A 19,850-nucleotide genomic window follows, 5' to 3' on the forward strand; every position below is an offset into this window, starting at 1 on the left:
AGAATGTGCAAACTCCACACAGACAGCCACCCGAGGCCGGATTCGAACCCGGGTCCCTGGCGCTGTGAGGCAACAGTGCTAACCACTATGCCACCGTGCTGCCAACTTCTACCAACTACTTTAAATCTGTGCCCCCTGGTTATTGACCTCACTGCTAAGGGCAATAGGTCCTTCCCAGCCACTCTATCTGGGTCCCCCATAATTTTATACACCTCAATTAAATCTCCCCTAAGCCTCCTCTGTTCCAAAGAAAACAACCCCAGCCTCTCCAATCTTTCCTCATCGCTAAAATTCCCCAGTCCAGGCAACATCCTCGTAAATCTCCTCTGCACCCTCTCCAGCGCAATCACATCCTTCCTGTAACGTGGTGACCAGGACTGCACGCAGTACTCTAGCTGTGACCTAACCAGTGTTGTATACAGTTCTAGCATAACCTCCCCACTCTTATGTTCTATGCCTCGGCTAATAAAGGAAAGCATTCCGTATGCCTTTTTAACTACTTTATCGACCTGTCCTGCTACCTTTAAGGACCTGTGGACAGACACTCCAAGGTCCCTCTGTTCCTCCACATCTCTCAGTATCCTCCCATTAATTGTGTATTCCCTTGCCTTGTTGCCCCTCCCCAAATGCATTACCTCACACTTTTCCAGATTGAATTCCATTTGCCACTTTTCTGCCCAACTGACTAGTTCATCGATATCTTCCTGCAGCCTAAAGCTTTCCTCCTCACTGTCAACCACACGGCCAATTTTTGTATCATCTGCAAATTTCTTTATCATGCCCTCCTACATTTGAGTCTAAACCATTAATGTATACTGCAAAAAGTAACGGACCGAGTATTGAGCCCTGTAGAACCCCACTGGAAACAGCATTCCAGTCGCAAAAACTCTCCTCAACCATTACCTTTTGCTTCCTGCCACTGAGCCAATTTTGCATCCAATTTGCCAATCTCCCTTGGATCCCATGGGCTTTTACTTTTTTGATCAGCCTGCCATGTGGCACCTTGTCACAAAGCCTTGCTAAAATCCATGTAGACTGCATCAAACGCACTGCCCTCATCGACCCTCCTTGTTACCTCCTCAAACAATTCAATCAAGTTATTCAGACACGACCTTCCCTTAACAAAACCATGCTGACTGTCCTCGATTAATCTGTGTCTTTCTAAATGAAGGTTTATACTGTCCCTCAGAATTGATTCTAGTAATTTGCCCACCACCGAGGTTAAACTAACTGGCCTGTCATTTCAATTCTCCGCTCCACTCCCACTCAGACCTCACCGTCCGCGGCCTCTTGCATTGTTCCACGGAAGCTCAGCGTAAACTCGAGGAACAGCACCTCATCTTCCGATTAGGCACTTTACAGCCTTCCGGACTCAATATCGAGTTCAACAATTTCAGATCATAACCTCGGCCCCTATTATACTTTTATATATTTTTATCCACCTTTGGTTTGTGCCTTTTCCTTTTTCTCTCTCCCACATGGCAGCTGTCTCTCACTCTGCCAGCGCATTTCACACTTCATCTAGAGCCATCTTTTGTCTCTTTACCTGTCCCATTACCATCTCGTCTCGCCTTGAATATCTCTTAATGACTCCTCACCCCCCACAGACCTTTCCTTTTGTTCTTTCATCCCCTCCCCCATTTCCCAGCCCCCAAACTTGCCTTTTAATCTGTTTCATTTCCTGCTTTTTCTCAGTTCTGACGAAGGGTTTCGACCTGAACCGTTGACTCTGTTTCTCTCTCCACGGATGTTGCCTGGCCTGCTGAGTTTTTCCAGTGTTTTCTGTTGTTATTTCAGATTTCCAGCATCCGCAGTATTTTGCTATCGTGGTAATTGTAATTGCTTGGTTTATCCCTTCCACCCTTTTTATCTCACTTCCCCTTAAATGCATCCATACTATTCGCCTCAACCACTCCCTGTGGTAGCGAGTTCCACATTCTCACCACTCTGGGTAATGAAGTTTCTCCTGAATTCCCGATTGGATTTATTACAGCACAGAAACAGGCCATTCGGCCCAACTGATCCATACTGGTGTTTATGCTCCACACGAGCCTCTGAGTTAGAAGGCCGTGGGTTCAAGTCCCACTGAGCACATAAATCTAGGCTGACACTCCAATGCAGTACTGCAGGAGCGCTGCACTGTCGGAAGTGCCGTCTTTCAGATGAGACGTTAAACCGAGGCCCTATCTGCCATCTCAGGTGGACGTAAAAGATCCTGCGGCACTATTTCGAAGAAGAGCAGGGGAGTTCTACCTAGTGTCCGGGCCAATATTTATCCCTCAATCAAGATCACTAAAAAACAGATCATCTGGCCATTATCATAATGCTATTTGTGGGAGCTTGCTGCGCGCAAATTGGCTGTCGCGTTTCCTTCATTACAACAGTGACTACACTTCAAAAGTACATCAAAAGAACATAATAAATAGGAGCAGAAGTAGGCCATTCGGCCCCTCGAGCCTGCTCCACCATTCAATAAGATCATGGCTGATCTTCTACCTCATCTCCACTTTCCTGCACTATCCCCATATCCCTCGGTTCCCTTAATATCCAAAAATCATTGACTGTAAAGCGCTTTGGGACATCCTGAGCTCTTGAAAGGCATTGGAGAAATGCAAGTTCATTTTTAAACATCATGACCCAATGCAATTGTTCTGTTCAGAGTCTTCTGCTCACTGTGTGAAGTACATTACTGATGGGAGTGGTATTTGCTTTTGACTGCACTTTCATACAAGCCAGTGTCATTTATTTCGACAGCTGATTAATCGCTGATCTGCGTTTGCAGCTTGTGCGGTAAAGCTCCATAGTTCACTAATGCATTTGTGTCATAATATACTCAACCCCTGACCAGATATACCTTCACTGGTGTGTAACAAACAAGAATACGAGTAACCATGGGATAAGGAAATATCATTTGGTCCATCAAACCAACTCCTCTCACAGCCCATGTACACTCTCCCCTCACAGCCCATGTACACTCTCCCCTCACCGCCCATGTACACTCTCCCCTCACAGCCCATGTACACTCTCCCCTCACAGCCCATGTACACTCTCCCCTCACAGCCCATGTACACTCTCCCCTCACAGCCCATGTACACTCTCCCCTCACAGCCCATGTACACTCTCCCCTCACCGCCCATGTACACTCTCCCCTCACAGCCCATGTACACTCTCCCCTCACAGCCCATGTACACTCTCCCCTCACAGCCCATGTACACTCTCCCCTCACAGCCCATGTACACTCTCCCCTCACAGCCCATGTACACTCTCCCCTATCATGGACTCTACCCGCCCATTGAATCTCCTCCCACAGCCCATGTACACTCTCCCCTATCATGGACTCTACCCACCCATTGAATCTCCTCCCACAGCCCATGTACACTCTCCCCTATCATGGACTCTACCCACCCATTTAATCTCCTCCCACAGCCCATGTACACTCTCCTCTATCATGGACTCTACCCGCCCATTTAATCTCCTCCCACAGCCCATGTACACTCTCCCCTATCATGGACTCTACCCACCCATTTAATCTCCTTCCACAGCCCATGTACACTCTCCCCTATCATGGACTCTCCCCACCCATTGAATCTCCTCCCACAGCCCATGTACACTCTCCCCTATCATGGACTCTCCCCACCCATTGAATCTCCTCCCACAGCCCATGTACACGCTCCCCTATCATGGACTCTACCCACCCATTGAATCTCCTCCCTCAGCCCATGTACACTCTCCCCTATCATGGACTCCACCCACCCATTTAATCTCCTCCCACAGCCCATGTACACTCTCCCCTATCATGGACTCTACCCATCCATTTAATCTCCTCCCACAGCCCATGTACACTCTCCCCTATCATGGACTCTACCCACCCATTTAATCTCCTCCCACAGCCCATGTACACTCTCCCCTATCATGGACTCTCCCCACCCATTGAATCTCCTCCCACAGCCCATGTACACGCTCCCCTATCATGGACTCTACCCACCCATTGAATCTCCTCCCTCAGCCCATGTACACTCTCCCCTATCATGGACTCCACCCACCCATTTAATCTCCTCCCACAGCCCATGTACACTCTCCCCTATCATGGACTCTACCCATCCATTTAATCTCCTCCCACAGCCCATGTACACTCTCCCCTATCATGGACTCTACCCACACATTTAATCTCCTCCCACAGCCCATGTACACTCTCCCCTATCATGGACTCTATCCACCCATTTAACCTCCACCCACAGCCCATGTACACTCTCCCCTATCATGGACTCTCCCCACCCATTTAATCTCCTCCCACAGCCCGTGTACACTCTCCCCTATCATGGACTCTACCCACCCATTGAATCTCCTCCCACAGCCCGTGTACACTCTCCCCTATCATGGACTCTACCCACCCATTGATTCTCCTCCCACAGCCCATGTACACTCTCCCCTATCATGGACTCTACCCACCCATTTAATCTCCTCCCACAGCCCATGTACACTCTCCCCTATCATGGACTCTACCCACCCATTTAATCTCCTCCCACAGCCCATGTACACTCTCCTCTATCATGGACTCTACCCGCCCATTTAATCTCCTCCCACAGCCCATGTACACTCTCCCCTATCATGGACTCTACCCACCCATTTAATCTCCTTCCACAGCCCATGTACACTCTCCCCTATCATGGACTCTCCCCACCCATTGAATCTCCTCCCACAGCCCATGTACACTCTCCCCTATCATGGACTCTCCCCACCCATTGAATCTCCTCCCACAGCCCATGTACACGCTCCCCTATCATGGACTCTACCCACCCATTGAATCTCCTCCCACAGCCCATGTACACTCTCCCCTATCATGGACTCTCCCCACCCATTGAATCTCCTCCCACAGCCCATGTACACGCTCCCCTATCATGGACTCTACCCACCCATTGAATCTCCTCCCTCAGCCCATGTACACTCTCCCCTATCATGGACTCCACCCACCCATTTAATCTCCTCCCACAGCCCATGTACACTCTCCCCTATCATGGACTCTACCCATCCATTTAATCTCCTCCCACAGCCCATGTACACTCTCCCCTATCATGGACTCTACCCACCCATTTAATCTCCTCCCACAGCCCATGTACACTCTCCCCTATCATGGACTCTCCCCACCCATTGAATCTCCTCCCACAGCCCATGTACACGCTCCCCTATCATGGACTCTACCCATCCATTGAATCTCCTCCCTCAGCCCATGTACACTCTCCCCTATCATGGACTCCACCCACCCATTTAATCTCCTCCCACAGCCCATGTACACTCTCCCCTATCATGGACTCTACCCATCCATTTAATCTCCTCCCACAGCCCATGTACACTCTCCCCTATCATGGACTCTACCCACCCATTTAATCTCCTCCCACAGCCCATGTACACTCTCCCCTATCATGGACTCTATCCACCCATTTAACCTCCACCCACAGCCCATGTACACTCTCCCCTATCATGGACTCTCCCCACCCATTTAATCTCCTCCCACAGCCCGTGTACACTCTCCCCTATCATGGACTCTACCCACCCATTGAATCTCCTCCCACAGCCCGTGTACACTCTCCCCTATCATGGACTCTACCCACCCATTGATTCTCCTCCCACAGCCCATGTACACTCTCCCCTATCATGGACTCTACCCACCCATTTAATCTCCTCCCACAGCCCATGTACACTCTCCCCTATCATGGACTCTACCCACACATTTAACCTCCTCCCACAGCCCGTGTACACTCGCCCGAGTGTCAGCCGTGGCTCAGTGGGTAGCTCCCAGCCTCCGAGTCAGAAGGTTGTGTGTTCGAGTTGCACTCCAGAGACGTAAGCACAAAAAATGAGGCTGACACTCTCAGTGCAGTACTGAGGGAGTGCTGCACTGTCAGAAGTGCTGCCTTTTGGATGAGACGTTAAACCGAGGCCCCTTCCGCTCTCTCAAGAAGAGCAGGGAAGTTATACCCGGTGTCCTGGGGCCAATACCTATCCCTCGACCAACATCACTAAAAACTATATTATCTGGTCACGATCACATTCCTGTTTGTGGGAGCTTGCTGTGCGCAAATTGGCTGCTGCTTTTCCCACATTACAACAGTGACCACACTTCAAAAAAGCGCTTCATTGGCTGTAAAGCGCTTTGGGGCATCCGCTGGTCGTGAAAGGTGCCATAGAAATGCAAGTTTTTCTTTTTTTTCTTTCTACCCTGTCATGGACGCTACCCCACCCATTTAATGAGGCAAGGTGAAAGAAAAGAAAGGCAGACTTACATTTCTATAGCGCCGCTCATGACCACCGGACGTCTCAAAGCACTTTACAGCCAATGAAGTACTTTTTTGAAGTGTAGTCACTGTTGTAATGTGGGAAACGTGGCAGACAATTTGCGCACAGCAAGCTCCCACAAACAGCAATGTGATAATGACCAGATCATCTGCAATGTTTTAGTGATGTTGGTTGAGGGATAAATATTGGCCCCAGGACACCGGGGAGAACTCCCCCCTGCTCTTCTTCGAAATAGTGGCCGTGGGATCTTTTACGTCCACCCGAGAGGAGCAGACGGAGCCTCGGTTTAACGTCTCATCCGAAAGACGGCCCCTCCGACAGCGCGGTGCTCTCTCAGCACTGCGCTGGGAGTGTCAGCCTGGATTATTGTGCTGAAGTCAAGGTGGCCTCCTTCTGTGCTCTAGGAGTCTATGCAAGTTTTGCCAGCAGGAACCACAAGGGCTGGGTTGGGCTGGGCAGCTTTGTCCTTGTGACGTCACGGCACAGACAGGCGATGATGTCATGGCGCAGTCAGGCCATTACGTCAAGGCGCAGACAGGCGATGATGTCACGGCGCAGACAGGCGATGATGTCACGGCGCAGACAGGCGATGATGTCACGGCGCAGACAGGCGATGATGTCACGGCGCAGTCAGGCCATTATGTCATGGCGCAGACAGGCCATTACGTCATGGCGCAGACAGGCCATTACGTCATGGTGCAGTCAGGCCATTACGTCATGGTGCAGTCAGGCCATTACGTCATGGTGCAGTCAGGCCATTACGTCATGGTGCAGTCAGGCCATTACGTCATGGCGCAGACAGGCCATTATGTCATGGTGCAGTCAGGCCATTACGTCATGGTGCAGTCAGGCCATTATGTCATGGCGCAGACAGGCCATTACATCATGGCGCAGACAGGCCATTACGTCATGGTGCAGTCAGGCCATTACGTCACAGCGCAGTCAAGCCATTACGCCACTGCGCAGTCAGGCCATTACGTCATGGCGCAGTCAGGCCATTACGTCACGGTGCAGAAAGGCCATTACGTCATGGCGCAGACAGGTGATGATGTCACGGCGCAGACAGGCGATGATGTCACGGCGCAGTCAGGCCATTACGTCACGGTGCAGTCAGGCCATGATGTCACGGCGCAGACAGGCGATGATGTCACGACGCAGACAGGCCATGGCGTCACGCCGCAGACAGGCCATGACGTTACGCCGCAGACAGGCCATGACGTCACGGCGCAGACAGGCCATTACATCTTGGTACAGACAGGCGATTACGTCATGGCGCAGACAGGCGATGATGTCACGGCGCAGACAGGCGATGATGTCACGGTGCAGTCAGGCCATTATGTCACGGCGCAGACAGGCCATTACGTCATGGCGCAGAAAGGCCATTACGTCATGGCGCAGTCAGGCCATTACGTCATGGCGCAGTCAGGCCATTACGTCATGGCGCAGACAGGCAATGATGTCACGGTGCAGACAGGCAATGATGTCACGGTGCAGACAGGCGATGATGTCACGGCGCAGTCAGGCCATGACGTCACGGCGCAGACAGGCGATGACGTCACGACGCAGACAGGCCATGGCGTCACGCCGCAGGCAGGCCATGACGTCACGCCGCCGACAGGCCATTACGTCACGGCGCAGACAGGCCATTACATCATGGCGCAGACAGGCGATGATGTCACGGCGCAGACAGGCGATGATGTCACGGCGCAGTCAGGCCATTATGTCACGGCGCAGACAGGCCATTACGTCACGGCGCAGACAGGCCATTACGTCACGGCGCAGTCAGGCCATTACGTCATGGCACAGTCAGGCCATTACGTCACAGTGCAGACAGGCCATTACGTCATGGCGCAGACAGGCGATGATGTCATGGCGCAGACAGGCGATTATGTCATGGCGCAGTCAGGCCATTACATCACGGTGCAGTCAGGCCATGACGTCACAGACAGGCGACGACGTCATGGCGCAGACAGGCGATGACGTCACGACGCAGAAAGGCCATGGCGTCACGCCGCAGACAGGCCATGACGTCACGGCGCAGACAGGCCATTACATCATGGCGCAGACAGGCGATGATGTCACGGCGCAGTCAGGCCATTACGTCATGGTGCAGACAGGCGATGATGTCACGGCGGAGACAGGCGATGACATCACGACGCAGACAGGCCATGGCGTCACGGCGCAGACAGGCGATGACGTCACGGCGCAGACAGGCCATTACATCATGGCGCAGACAGGCGATGATGCCATGGCGCAGACGTGCCATTACGTCACCGTATCGGCATCTGGCGGGCGGCGGCGACGTCTTCGCGTCAGGACACGTTCAGTGAGGTCAAGGCGTCGAGCGCCGGCTGAAGATGGCGTCGCTGCTGCAGCTGGAGCGGGTGGTGTATCTGGTGGACGGCGAGAAGAAGCTCCGCCTGCCGCTCTCGCAGCTTTACTTCTGCCGCTACTGCCATGAGCTGCGCTCGCTCGAGTGCGTTTCCCACGAAGTAGGTGCCGCCGTCAAAGCTCAAACCCAGCCGTCAATCCCGGCGCTCAGAGCCCGCCTCCCACCCCAGCCAGCCAGCACCCTGATTGGCTGCTCGCGGTGTCAGTCAAAGGTCCCGGCCAATGGGCGTGCGGGACCGGCTGTCAATGAGGCCGTCCCCATGGCGACGGGGGCGGGGCTGAGGCGACTGGAGCCCCGGGCCCTCGGGGGGAGCCGCCTCACTGGAGCCCCGGGCCCTCGGGGGGAGCCGCCTCACTGGAGCCCCGGGCCTTCGGGGGGAGCCGCCTCACTGGAGCCCCGGGCCCTCGGGGGGAGCCGCCTCACTGGAGCCCCGGGCCCTCGGGGGGAGCCGCTCACTGGAGCCCCGGGCTTGCATAAGAACATCAGAAATAGGAGCAGGAGTCGGCCATTCGGCCCCTCGAGCCTGCTCCATTCAATAAGATCATGGCTGATCATCGACCTCATCGCCACCTTCTTGCACTATCCCCATATCCCTTGATTCCCTTAATATCCAAAAATCTATCGATCTCTGTCTTGAATATACTCAACGACTGAGCCTCCACAGCCCTCTGGGGTAGAGAATTCCAAAGATTCACCACCCTCTGAGTGAAGAAATTTCTCCTCATCTCAGTCCTAAATGGTCGACCCCTTATTCTGAGACTGTGACCCCTGGTTCTAGACTCCCCAGCCAGGGGAAACATCCTCCCTGCATCTACCCTGTCAAGCCCTGTAAGAATTTTGTATGTTTCAATGAGATCACCTCTTATTCTTCTAAACTCTAGAGAATATAGGCCTAGTCTACTCAAATCTCTCATAGGACAATCCCCCCATCCCAGGAACCAGTCTGGTGAACCTTTGTTGCACTCCCTCTGACAAGTATATCCTTCCTTTGGTAAGGAGACCAAAACTGGGCACAATACTCCAGGTGTGATCTCACCAGGGCTCCCCTCCCCCGCATGGCAGGGTCATCCTTCCACCACCCCTCTCTTTCCTCCCTACACATTAGAGACACGTCCCTCCCTCTGGAGAGTTTGGGAGCCGGAAGGTGGTGTTAGGCTGGAGTAGCTGACAGAAATGAGTCATTGCCTTAAAGACCCGATAGTACAAGAAAAATAAGGTTTCAGAATGGTCACTTTGGTTGAAGTGCTTAATTGTTGAATAGAATGGGTGTTTGCGAAGCATTGCTTTTAGTGAGGGGAGGGTTGCTGCTTTTTGTCAATCCCAAACAAGGCAGGGATTGGACTCTGGGTTGACCGTGATGCTACTGATGATAGAAGTTCAAGCAAAATTTTAATTAATTGCACCCCTTTCAAAAAAAAAAGCACAATGGGCAGCAACATACTGTCGGTGTTGGGAATATATTTTTAGAGATGCTTTCGAGCCTGCGCCACCACTCAGTCTCAAATCGGAGTGATGATGTCTGGGATCACTGAGGGCAGTAGCTCTGGACCAGACCGTTTTGACTGGGCCGTCTGGAAATTTCTAAGCCGTGAACCAGGCACTAAAAGTCTTTGGTTTTGTGTTTAAAAGCAAGGTTTCTTTTCCTCCTCCGTGTCTTTTAACGGTGCGCTATCGGTGAGTTTTCAGCAGCAACAGAGCAAACATCAAAACCTCATCTATGTGTCTCCTGCTGCCTTCCTCGCCTCGAAGCTGGCAACTCTGCAGTTTAATCTGCTGCTGGCAATCGTTTTCTGAACCTTTTTGGGTCTTTTTCATAAAGAATTTTTAATAACCTAAAACAGGCAATGCAAAGGAGGAACTTGCCTTTAATTAGCACATTGTCGGGACACTTTAAACACACTTTACAACCAAGGTATTTTTAAAGTGAACGCTGGAAGCATTAGAAAGAATGAACTTGCAATTATTATAGCGGCTGTCGTGACCTCAGGACATCCCAAAGTGCTTTAAGATCATAAGAAAATAGGAGCAGGAGTAGGCCTTACGAGCCTGCTCCGCCATTCAATAAGATCACGGCTGATCTTGGATTTCAACTCCAATACTTTACAGCCAGTGAAGTACTTTTGAAGTGGAGTCACTGTTGCGATGTAGGGGAACGCGGCAGCTAATTTGCGCACAGCAAGCTCCCACAAACAGCAATGTGATAATGACCAAATAATCTGTTTCGGGTGGTGTTGGTTGAGGGATAAATGTTGGCCAGAACACCGGGGAGAACTCCCCTGCTGTTCTCAAAGTGGGATCTTTTACATCCACCTGAGAGGACAGATGGGGCCTCGGTTTAAAGTTTCATCTGAAATACAGCATAGAGTCATAGTTATACAGCACAGAAAGAGGCCCATCGCGTCCGCGCCGGCCATCAAGCCCTGTCTAATCTAATCCCATTTTCCAGCACTTGGTCCGTAGCCTTGTATGCAATGGCATTTCAAGTGCTCATCCAAATGCTTCTTGAACGTTGTGAGGGTTCCTGCCTCTACCACCCTTTCAGGCAGTGAGTTCCAGATTCCAACCACTCTCTGGGTGAAAAAGTTTTTCCTCAAATCCCCTCTAAACCTCCTGCCCCTTAACTTGAATCTGTGCCCCCTTGTTATTGACCCCTCTACTAAGGGGAAAAGTTCCTTTCTATTTACCCTATCTATGCCCCTCATAATTTTGTACACCTCAATCAGGTCCCCCCTCAGCCTTCTCTGCTCCAAGGAAAACTCTCTGCTCCAAGGAAAACAACCCCAGCCTGTCCAGTCTTCCTTCATAGCTGAAGCGCTCCAGCCCAGGTAACATCCTGGTAAATCTCCTCTGCACCCTCTCCAAAGCAATCGCATCCTTCCTATAGTGTGGCAACCAGAACTGCACACAGTACTCCAGCTCTGGCCTAACCAGCGTTTTGTACAGCTCCATCATAACCTCCCTGCTCTTATATTCTATGCCTTGGCTAATGAAGGCAAGTATCCTGCTGCCTTCAGGGATCTATGTACATGCACACCAAGGTCCCTCTGATCCTCTGTCTTTCCTAGGGTCTTACCATTCATTGTGTATTCCCTTGCCTTGTTAGTCTGTCCAAAATGCATCACCTCACACTTTTCAGGGTTAAATTCCATTTGCCACTATTCCGCCCATGTATCGTCCTGAGGCTTCCCTCCTCGCTATTTACCACCCCACCAATTTTCGTGTCATCTGCGAACTTACTGATCATACCTTTTACATTCACATCCAAATCATTAATGTAGACCACAAACAGCAAGGGACCCAGCACCAATCCCTGCGGTACATCACTGGACACAGGCTTCCAGTCACAAAAACAACCTTCCACCATCACCCTCTGCCTTCTGCCACTAAGCCAGTTTTGGATCCAATGTGCCAAGGCACCCTGGATCCCATGGGCTCTTACCTTCCTGACCAGTCTCCTATGCGGGACTTTATCAAAAGCCTTACTGAAATCCATGTAAACCACATCCACTGCACTACCCTCATCCACACACATAGTCACCCCCTCTCAAAATTCAATCAAATTGGTCAGACATGATCTTCCCTTGACAAAGCCATGCTGGCTATCCCTAATTAATCCTTGCCTCTCCAAGTGGAGACTAATTCTGTCCCTCAGAATTTTTTCCAATAATTTCCCTACCACTGATGTTAGGCTCACTGGCCTGTAATTCCCTGGTTTATCCCTACTACCCTTCTTGAATAATGGTACTACGTTAGCTGTTCTCCAGTCCTCTGGCACATCCCCTGTGGCCAGAGAGGTTCTGAAAATTTGTGTCAGGGCCCCTGCAATCTCCTCCTTTGCCTCACATAGTAGCCTGGGATACATCTCATCCGGGCCTGGAGATTTATCCACTTTTAAGCCTGCTAAAACCGCTAGTACCTCCTCCCTCTCGATGCTAATATGTTCAAGTATATCACAGTCCCCCTGCCCCATTTCTCTGTCCACATCGTCCTTCTCCATAGTGAACACAGATGCAAAAAATTAATTTAAAACCCCACCTATATCTTCTGGCTCTACACACAGCTTGCCACTTTGGTCCCTAATGGGCCCTACTCTTTCCCTAGTTATCCTCTTGCCCTTAATATACTTATAAAACACCTTAGGATTTTCCTTTATATTGCTCGCCAGTGTTATTTCATGGCCCCTCCTCGCTCTCCTAATTTCTTTTATAAGTATCCCCCTGCACTTTTTATACTCCTCTAGGGCTTCCTCTGTCTTTAATCCTTTGTATCTGCCAAAAGCCCCCTTTTTTTCCCTAATCCATTCTTGTATATCCCTTGACATCCAAGGTTCCCTGGGCTTGTTGGTCCCACCCTTGACCTTTACGGGAACATGTTGGCACTGTACTCTCAATTTCCTTTCTGAAAGACTCCCATTGCTCCGATGTGGATTTTCCTTCAAGTAGCTGATCCCAGTCCACATTGGCCAGATCCTGCCTTATCATATTAAAATCGGCCTTCCCCCAATTTAGAACCTTTATTTCCGGTCCATCTCTGTCCTTTTCCATGACTACCTTAAATCCCACCGAATTATGGTCACTGTCACCAAAGTGCTCACCTACTAACACATCTACCACTTGCCCGGCCACATTCCCTAGAATTAGGTCCAGTACCGCCCCCTCTCTTGTAGGACTTTCTACATGCTGGCTCAAAAAGCTCTCCTGGATGCACTTTAAGAATTCTGCACCCTCTAAGCCTTTCACACTCTGACTATCCCAGTTAATATTGGGGAGGTTGAAATCCCCCACTATTATTACCCTATTATTTGCACATTTCTCTGAGATTTGCCTACATATCTGTTCCTCTATCTCCCCCTGACTGTTTGGGGGCCTATAGTACACTCCCAGCAAAGTGCTTGCCCCCTTTTTGTTTTTAAGTTCTACCCATATGGCCTCATTAGAGGAACCTGTTAATATATCATCCCTCCTTACAGCAGTAATTGACTCCTTGATTAATATTGCGACACCCCCTCCTCTTCTAAGTGCAGCACTCCCTCAGTACTGCACTGAAGTGTCAGCCTGGGGGGTGTGCTCAAGGCACTGGAATGGGGCTTGAACCTATTAGAAATAAGATGATGGAAGTTGCAGCAGTAGGGAGCTGCAATGGGAAGATCAGAAACCTGGCTAAACCCAGAGGATGAAAATAAAGTTAATATTCAGTGTTCAGCAACAACTTGTATTTATATATCGCCTTTAATGTAGTGAAAAGTCTCGAGGCGCTTCACAGGAGCGATTATCAAACAAAATTTGACACCGAGCCACATGAGATATTAGGACAGGCGAAGAGGTAGGTTTCAGAGAGACTTGGGGAATTTCAGGGCTTAGGTCACAGGTCACTGAAGGCACAGGTGGAGTGACTTAAAATCGGGGATGCTCAAGAGGCCAGAATTGGTGGAGCGCAGCGATGTCGGAGGATTGTAGGGCTGAAGAAGGTTACACCGATGGGGAGAGGCAAGGCCACGGAGGGATTTGTGTTCAGGTAGGACAGAAAAGAATGTGGTGTCGCCATATGTGTCAGACAACTGAGAGGAAAATGATGTTGAGCCTTTAAAAAAAAAATTCTTTCACGGGATGTGGGCGTCGCTGGCAAGGCCAGCATTTATTGCTCATCCCTAATTGCCCTTGCGGAGGTGGTAATTCTTGAACCGCTGCAGTCCCGTGTGGTGAAGGTACTCCCACAGTGCTGTTAGGGAGGGAGTTCCAGGATTTTGACCCAGCGACGATGAAGGATCGGCCGATATATTTCTAAGTCAGGATGGTGTGTGAGACTTGGAGGTGGTGGTGTTCCCATGCGCCTGCTGCCCTTGTCCTTTTAGGTGGCAGAGGTCGCGGGTTTGGGCGGTGCTGTCGAAGAAGCCTTGGCGAGTTGCTGCAGTGCATCTTGTAGATGGTACACACTGCAGCCACGGTGCGCCGGTGGTGGAGGGAGTGAATGATTGGTACCCCATCCACCACCTTAAACAAACGGGCTGCTTTGTCCTGGATGATGTCGAGCTGTACTGTAACGTTACTGGTTCATTCTCTCAATAATTGTGATTGGCCAATGGGAAATGACAGGTGTTTTATCCACAGAGGCTTAATTTCTTAGAAGAATGACTAATGATTCTGGGAGATCGATCAAAACCCCGGTGAACTTCAGTATGTGCTGGCACTGGGTTTATTTACCTTACTGGTGCTAATATATATTGCAGGGAATGAATTACAAGCCAGTATGCCATTCATGTTCAGCGTACTGCTTATAAAATGATACAGCACAGGAGGAGGCCATTCGGCCCACCGTGCCTGTGCCGGCTCTTTGAAAGAGCTCTCCAGTTAAATCCACGCCACTGCTCTTTCCCCATAGCCCTGCAATTTTTTTCCTTTTCAAGTATTTATCCAATTCCCTTTTGAAAGTTACCATTGAGTCTGCTTCCACTGTCCCTTCAGGCAGCGCGTTCCATTTCATCATACCTCAGCGCGTTCCATTTCATCATACCTCAGCGCATTCCATTTCATCATACCTCGCTGCGTAAGAAAATTTCTCCTCTTCTCCCTCAGGTTAATTTTGTCTCCTCTGGTTACCAGCCCTCCTCATGTGACCCTTCAAGTTGCCACCAGTGACAGATCTGTGACCAATGGTGCTTCACCTTGGTGTTACACAGCTGGAAGTACTGCCTCCCGACGCACAAAGGAGAGTATAATTGTGCACGGTTCAAGTGGATGTAGGATGAAAGGTTCATGCGCGTCCACTATTAACATAGAAACATAGACGATAGGAGCAGGAGTAAGCCATTCGGCCCCTCGAGCCTGCTCCGCCATTCAATGAGATCATGGCTGATCATCCAAATTCAGTACCCTGTCCCTGCTTTCTCCCCATATCCCTTGATCCCTTTAGCCTTAAGAAATATATCCAACTCCTTCTTGGATATATTTAATGAATTGGCCTCTACTGCCTTCTGTGGTAGAGAATTCCACAGGTTCACCAACTCTCTGGGTGAAGAAATTCCTCCTCATATCTGTCCTAAATGGCTTACCTCTTATCCTTAGACTGTGACCCCTGGTTCAGGACTCCCCCGACTATCTGGAACATCCTTCCTGCATCTAGTCTGTCTAGTCCTGTCAGAATTTTATAAGTTTCAATAAGATCCCCTCTCATTCTTCTTAACTCCAGCGAGTACAAGCCCAATCGACCCAATCTCTCCTCATACGTCATTCCTGCCATCCCAGGTATCAGCCCAGATACTTTGCCGAGCTCCTAGTGACAACCTGTAGTGAGACTGTATAATGGGAAGAATTCCTTTGCACAGCTCCCTCCCCATGTGTAGAAAACATAGCTTTGGGTTTTAAATCTCGAGTTGATTACATGAAAGTGCCAAATCTATTTTGGGCTCTGAGTCACTCCTTCATATATTCTTCAGCGAGAGGAAGGGCCCGAGCTAGTTATAATCTGATTATAGTGCAGCACTGGTGAATTCAGGGTTACAGAGAATGAGGAGCAGATCAGAGGAGTTGAAATAGGTTGGGGTAAGACCATTGAGGCGTTTGAGAGTGAGGTTACTGATTTTGAAGGGTTTGAAAGTGAGGATAAGGTTCTTGAAGTGGATTTGCAGGAGCAGGCTAGGGCTTTGAGGGGACTTGCATTTATATAGCGCCTTTCACAACCTGCAGCCAGTGACGGGCTTTTGAAGTATAGTCACCTGTTATTGCAGATAAACGTGGCAATCAATTTGCGCACAGCAAGGTCGCACAAACAACAATGAGCTAAATGACCGGTTCATCTGTTTTTAGTGATGTTGGTTGCGGGATTAATCAGAATAGTGCGATGGGATCTTTTACGTCCACCTGAGAGGGCAGACTGCGGGGGGGGGGGGGGGGCCTCGGTTTAACGTCTCATCCGAAAGACAGCTCCCTCAGTACTGCACTGAAGTCTCAGCCAAGATTTATGTGCTCAATCTCTGGAGTGGGTCCTGAACCAACGACCTCCTGACTCCGAGGTGAGAGTGCGACCCACTGAGCCAAGGCTGACGCCCAAGACGAGGAGCAGCAGCATTCTGGATGGGTTGCAGTTGTGGAGCGCAGAGGCAGGGAGAGCAGTGGGGATAGCGTTCGAAAAAACCAAGCCATGAGGTTATAAAGGCATGAATTAGGAGTCTCGGCGGCAGAGGGGCAAGTAGCTAGGTTTGGAGCTTTTTTAAATTCTTCACGTTGCTGGCAAGGCCGACATTTATTGCCCGTCCCTAATTGCCCCTTGAGAAGGTGGTGGTGAGCTGCCTTCTTGAGCCGCTGCAGTCCGTGTGGTGAAGGTGCTCCCACAGTGCTGTTAGGGAGGGAGTTCCAGGATTTTGTCCCAGCGACGATGAAGGAACGGCGACATAATTCCAAATCAGGATGGTTTGTGACTTGGAGGGGAACTTGGAGGTGGTGGTGTTCCCATGCGCCTGCTGCCCTTGTCCTTCTAGGTGGAAGAGGTCGCGGGTTTGGGAGGTGCTGCCGAAGAAGCCTTGGCGAGTTGCTGCAGTGCATCTTGTAGATGGTACACACTGCAGCCACGGTGCGCCGGTGGTGGAGGGAGTGAATGTTTAAGGTGATGGATGGGGTGCCAATCAAGTGGGCTACTTTGTCTTGAGCATAGCAGTGGGAATCTGCACGTTAGTCATCCGCTGACCAAAAACAAAACTAATGTGGGTCGCAATCAGCCGACCTCTGATGGTGACGTTTTGTTGTGTCAAATCGAGGAAACCACGCGAATGTGATACAACATCTCAAACAGTGAACAAACTCCACTGCGTGACATGGAAATGGCAACGTTGCAAATGCGTGTGGTGGGGTCCCTGATTTGTTAGTACGTCATGGCTAATTTTACCAAATGACTAATCTAGGTTCATTGTGAAAAACCTTCTTGATTGAAGATAAAGTCCATGGGCTGCCTCCTGCCCCTCGCAGCATCTTCAGAAGGGCCCTTCAAGCCATCCATCGCAGCCTCCTTGTGAGCAGCAACCCCAATGCTCTGGCTCGCGCCACCTTGATTGTCCGCTATGGGTTAACCTCGCCAACCTCCTGCCCACACTGCCAGTCGATCAGTAACCACAGAATAATCTACACATTGCCCTCCAGAATGCCCCTTCGCTCGCAGACAGAGCCCTTGCTGCCCACAACCTTCATTGTGGATGATTGTGTTGACATCTTGGCTTTGGCTGAAGCTTGGCTCGTGGGCGTTGACTCCATTCCCCTCCCTGGCTAGTGTCTTCAGCTGTTGCCAAACTCGGCGTCCTATTCAACCCTGAGCTGAGTTTCGGATTCCATATCCCCTCCATCACAAAGACTGCCTACTTTCACCTCTAAAGCAGTGTTCGTCTCCGCCCTACCTCAGCCCATCTGCGGCTGTAACCCTCACCCATGCCTTTGGGTGACTAATTCCTACGGCCTGCTAGCCCTCCTCCGCCCTCCGGAAACTCAAATTCTGCTGCCCGTAACTTATCCCATACCAAGTTCTGCTCGCCCATCACCCCAGTCATTGTCAATCTGCAATAGCTTTCTCCCTCAACCAACACCTTAAAAAAAAAATCATCTCATTATCGCATTGCTGTTTGTGGGAGCTTGCTGTGCGCAAATTGGCTGCCGCGTTTCCCACATTACAACAGTGATGACACTTCAAAAGTACTTCATTGGCTGTAGAGCGTTTTGGGATGTCCTGAGGTTGTGAAAGTTCGTTCGTTTTACTGGTGACCGTGTGATTGCAGACACAATAACAATAACTTGCATTTATACAGCACCATTTATACAGCACCGTTTATACAGCATCGTTTACATAGAAAAATGCCCAAAGGAAAGTCAGAGTGAAAAGGAAAATATGGACATTGAACCTGTGAGTTTTAAAGGGAGAGAGGTGGAGGGGGCTCGGGAAAGAATTCTTGCAAATGGGACCTAGGCAGCCGAATGCATGGCTGCCACTGGTGGGGCAAAGGGAGGTGTACAAGAGGCTAGAGTCAGAGAAAAGTTCAGGAGGTGAGGGTATTCTGGTGGAGGAGGTTGCAGACATAGGGAGAGGCCGTTGAGGGATTTAAACACAAGGATGAGAATTTTCAGAGGCATTGGGAGGCTGGGAGCCATTGCAGGTTGACAATGACGGGGGTTGATGGGCGAGCGGGACTTGCTATGGGATAAGATATGGGCAGCAGAATCCCTTAACGGCCTTATATCCGCAACCTTCTCTACAACTATAACCCCCTTTCGCCCCCCCGCACCCTCACCTGAACTTTCCTCTGATTCCCGGACACTGGGGAGAACACCTCTGCTCTTCAAATATTACATAGAATATACAACACAGGAACAGGACATTCGGCCCAACTAGTCTGCTGATGTTTATACTCCACGAGTCTCCTCTCATTCCACCTACTCATCTCAGCCTTACAGCATATCATTCTATTCTATTCCCTTTTCTCTCATGTACTTGTCTAGTTTTCCTTTTGAAAGCATATTCACTATACACGGACTATTTATTTCAAACATGAGCCCACTATTTGTTACGCTCTGGAGCGCACTGCCTGGAAGGGTGATGGAAGCGCATTCAAGTGTTGTGGGATCTTTTACGTCCACCTGAGAGAGCAGACGGGGCCTCGGTTTAACGTCTCATCCGAAAGACGGCACCTCCGACAGTGCGACGCTCCCTCAGCACTGCACCGTGCGTGTCGGCCTGGATTTTGTACTCCCAGTCTCTGGAGTGGGACTTGAGCCCATAACCTCAGAGGCGAGAGCGCTGCCCACTGAGCCACGGCTGATGCCATGTACTGTACACAGTGGGCACCATAATTTGTTAGTAAGCAGTTCGACCTCCTGCGGTTTTAGCTGCTGAGGATGTTGTGCGGTTGCTAATGTTCTACCTTGCTATCTCCAGGTGGACTCCCACTACTGTCCGAGCTGCCTGGAGAACATGCCTTCGGCTGAAGCAAAACTCAAAAAGAACAGGTGAGCTGCTTTGTCTGTTGGCGAGGGTGACTGCGGCTGTAAAAATGGTTCCGCGTGACCGTCGTAGTCTCAGACTGTAAAATGAATTGATGTCCCAGCGGGAGTCACGTCCAATGTTTTCCCCCTAATTATTTTTGGGTGCGCAGTCCCTTTTACGGGCTGTGCGGCCCATTCAAAGTTTTGCG

At 50.3% G+C, this 19,850-nt stretch overlaps 1 protein-coding gene across 2 annotated transcripts in view; it reads left to right on the forward strand.

Moving 5' to 3' along the window:
* Positions 1-8,601: 8,601 nt before the first annotated feature.
* dctn4 (dynactin 4) overlaps positions 8,602-19,850 on the forward strand; it is a 59,837-nt gene continuing 48,588 nt past the window's right edge. Inside the window, exons 1-2 of one of the 2 annotated variants that reach the window (XM_085996011.1) lie at positions 8,602-8,786; positions 19,595-19,665. In XM_085996011.1, coding sequence (XP_085852137.1) covers positions 8,652-8,786; positions 19,595-19,665 — 206 coding nt within the window. In that variant the 5' untranslated portion in view covers positions 8,602-8,651. The remainder of the gene's footprint in view (positions 8,787-19,594; positions 19,666-19,850) is intronic. The other variant, XM_085996012.1, reaches the window with a different exon arrangement.

Source organism: Somniosus microcephalus, chromosome 8 (assembly GCF_052327205.1).
Source record: "Somniosus microcephalus isolate GS21.2 chromosome 8, FLI_Smic_1.0, whole genome shotgun sequence".
Taxonomy (NCBI): domain Eukaryota; kingdom Metazoa; phylum Chordata; class Chondrichthyes; order Squaliformes; family Somniosidae; genus Somniosus; species Somniosus microcephalus.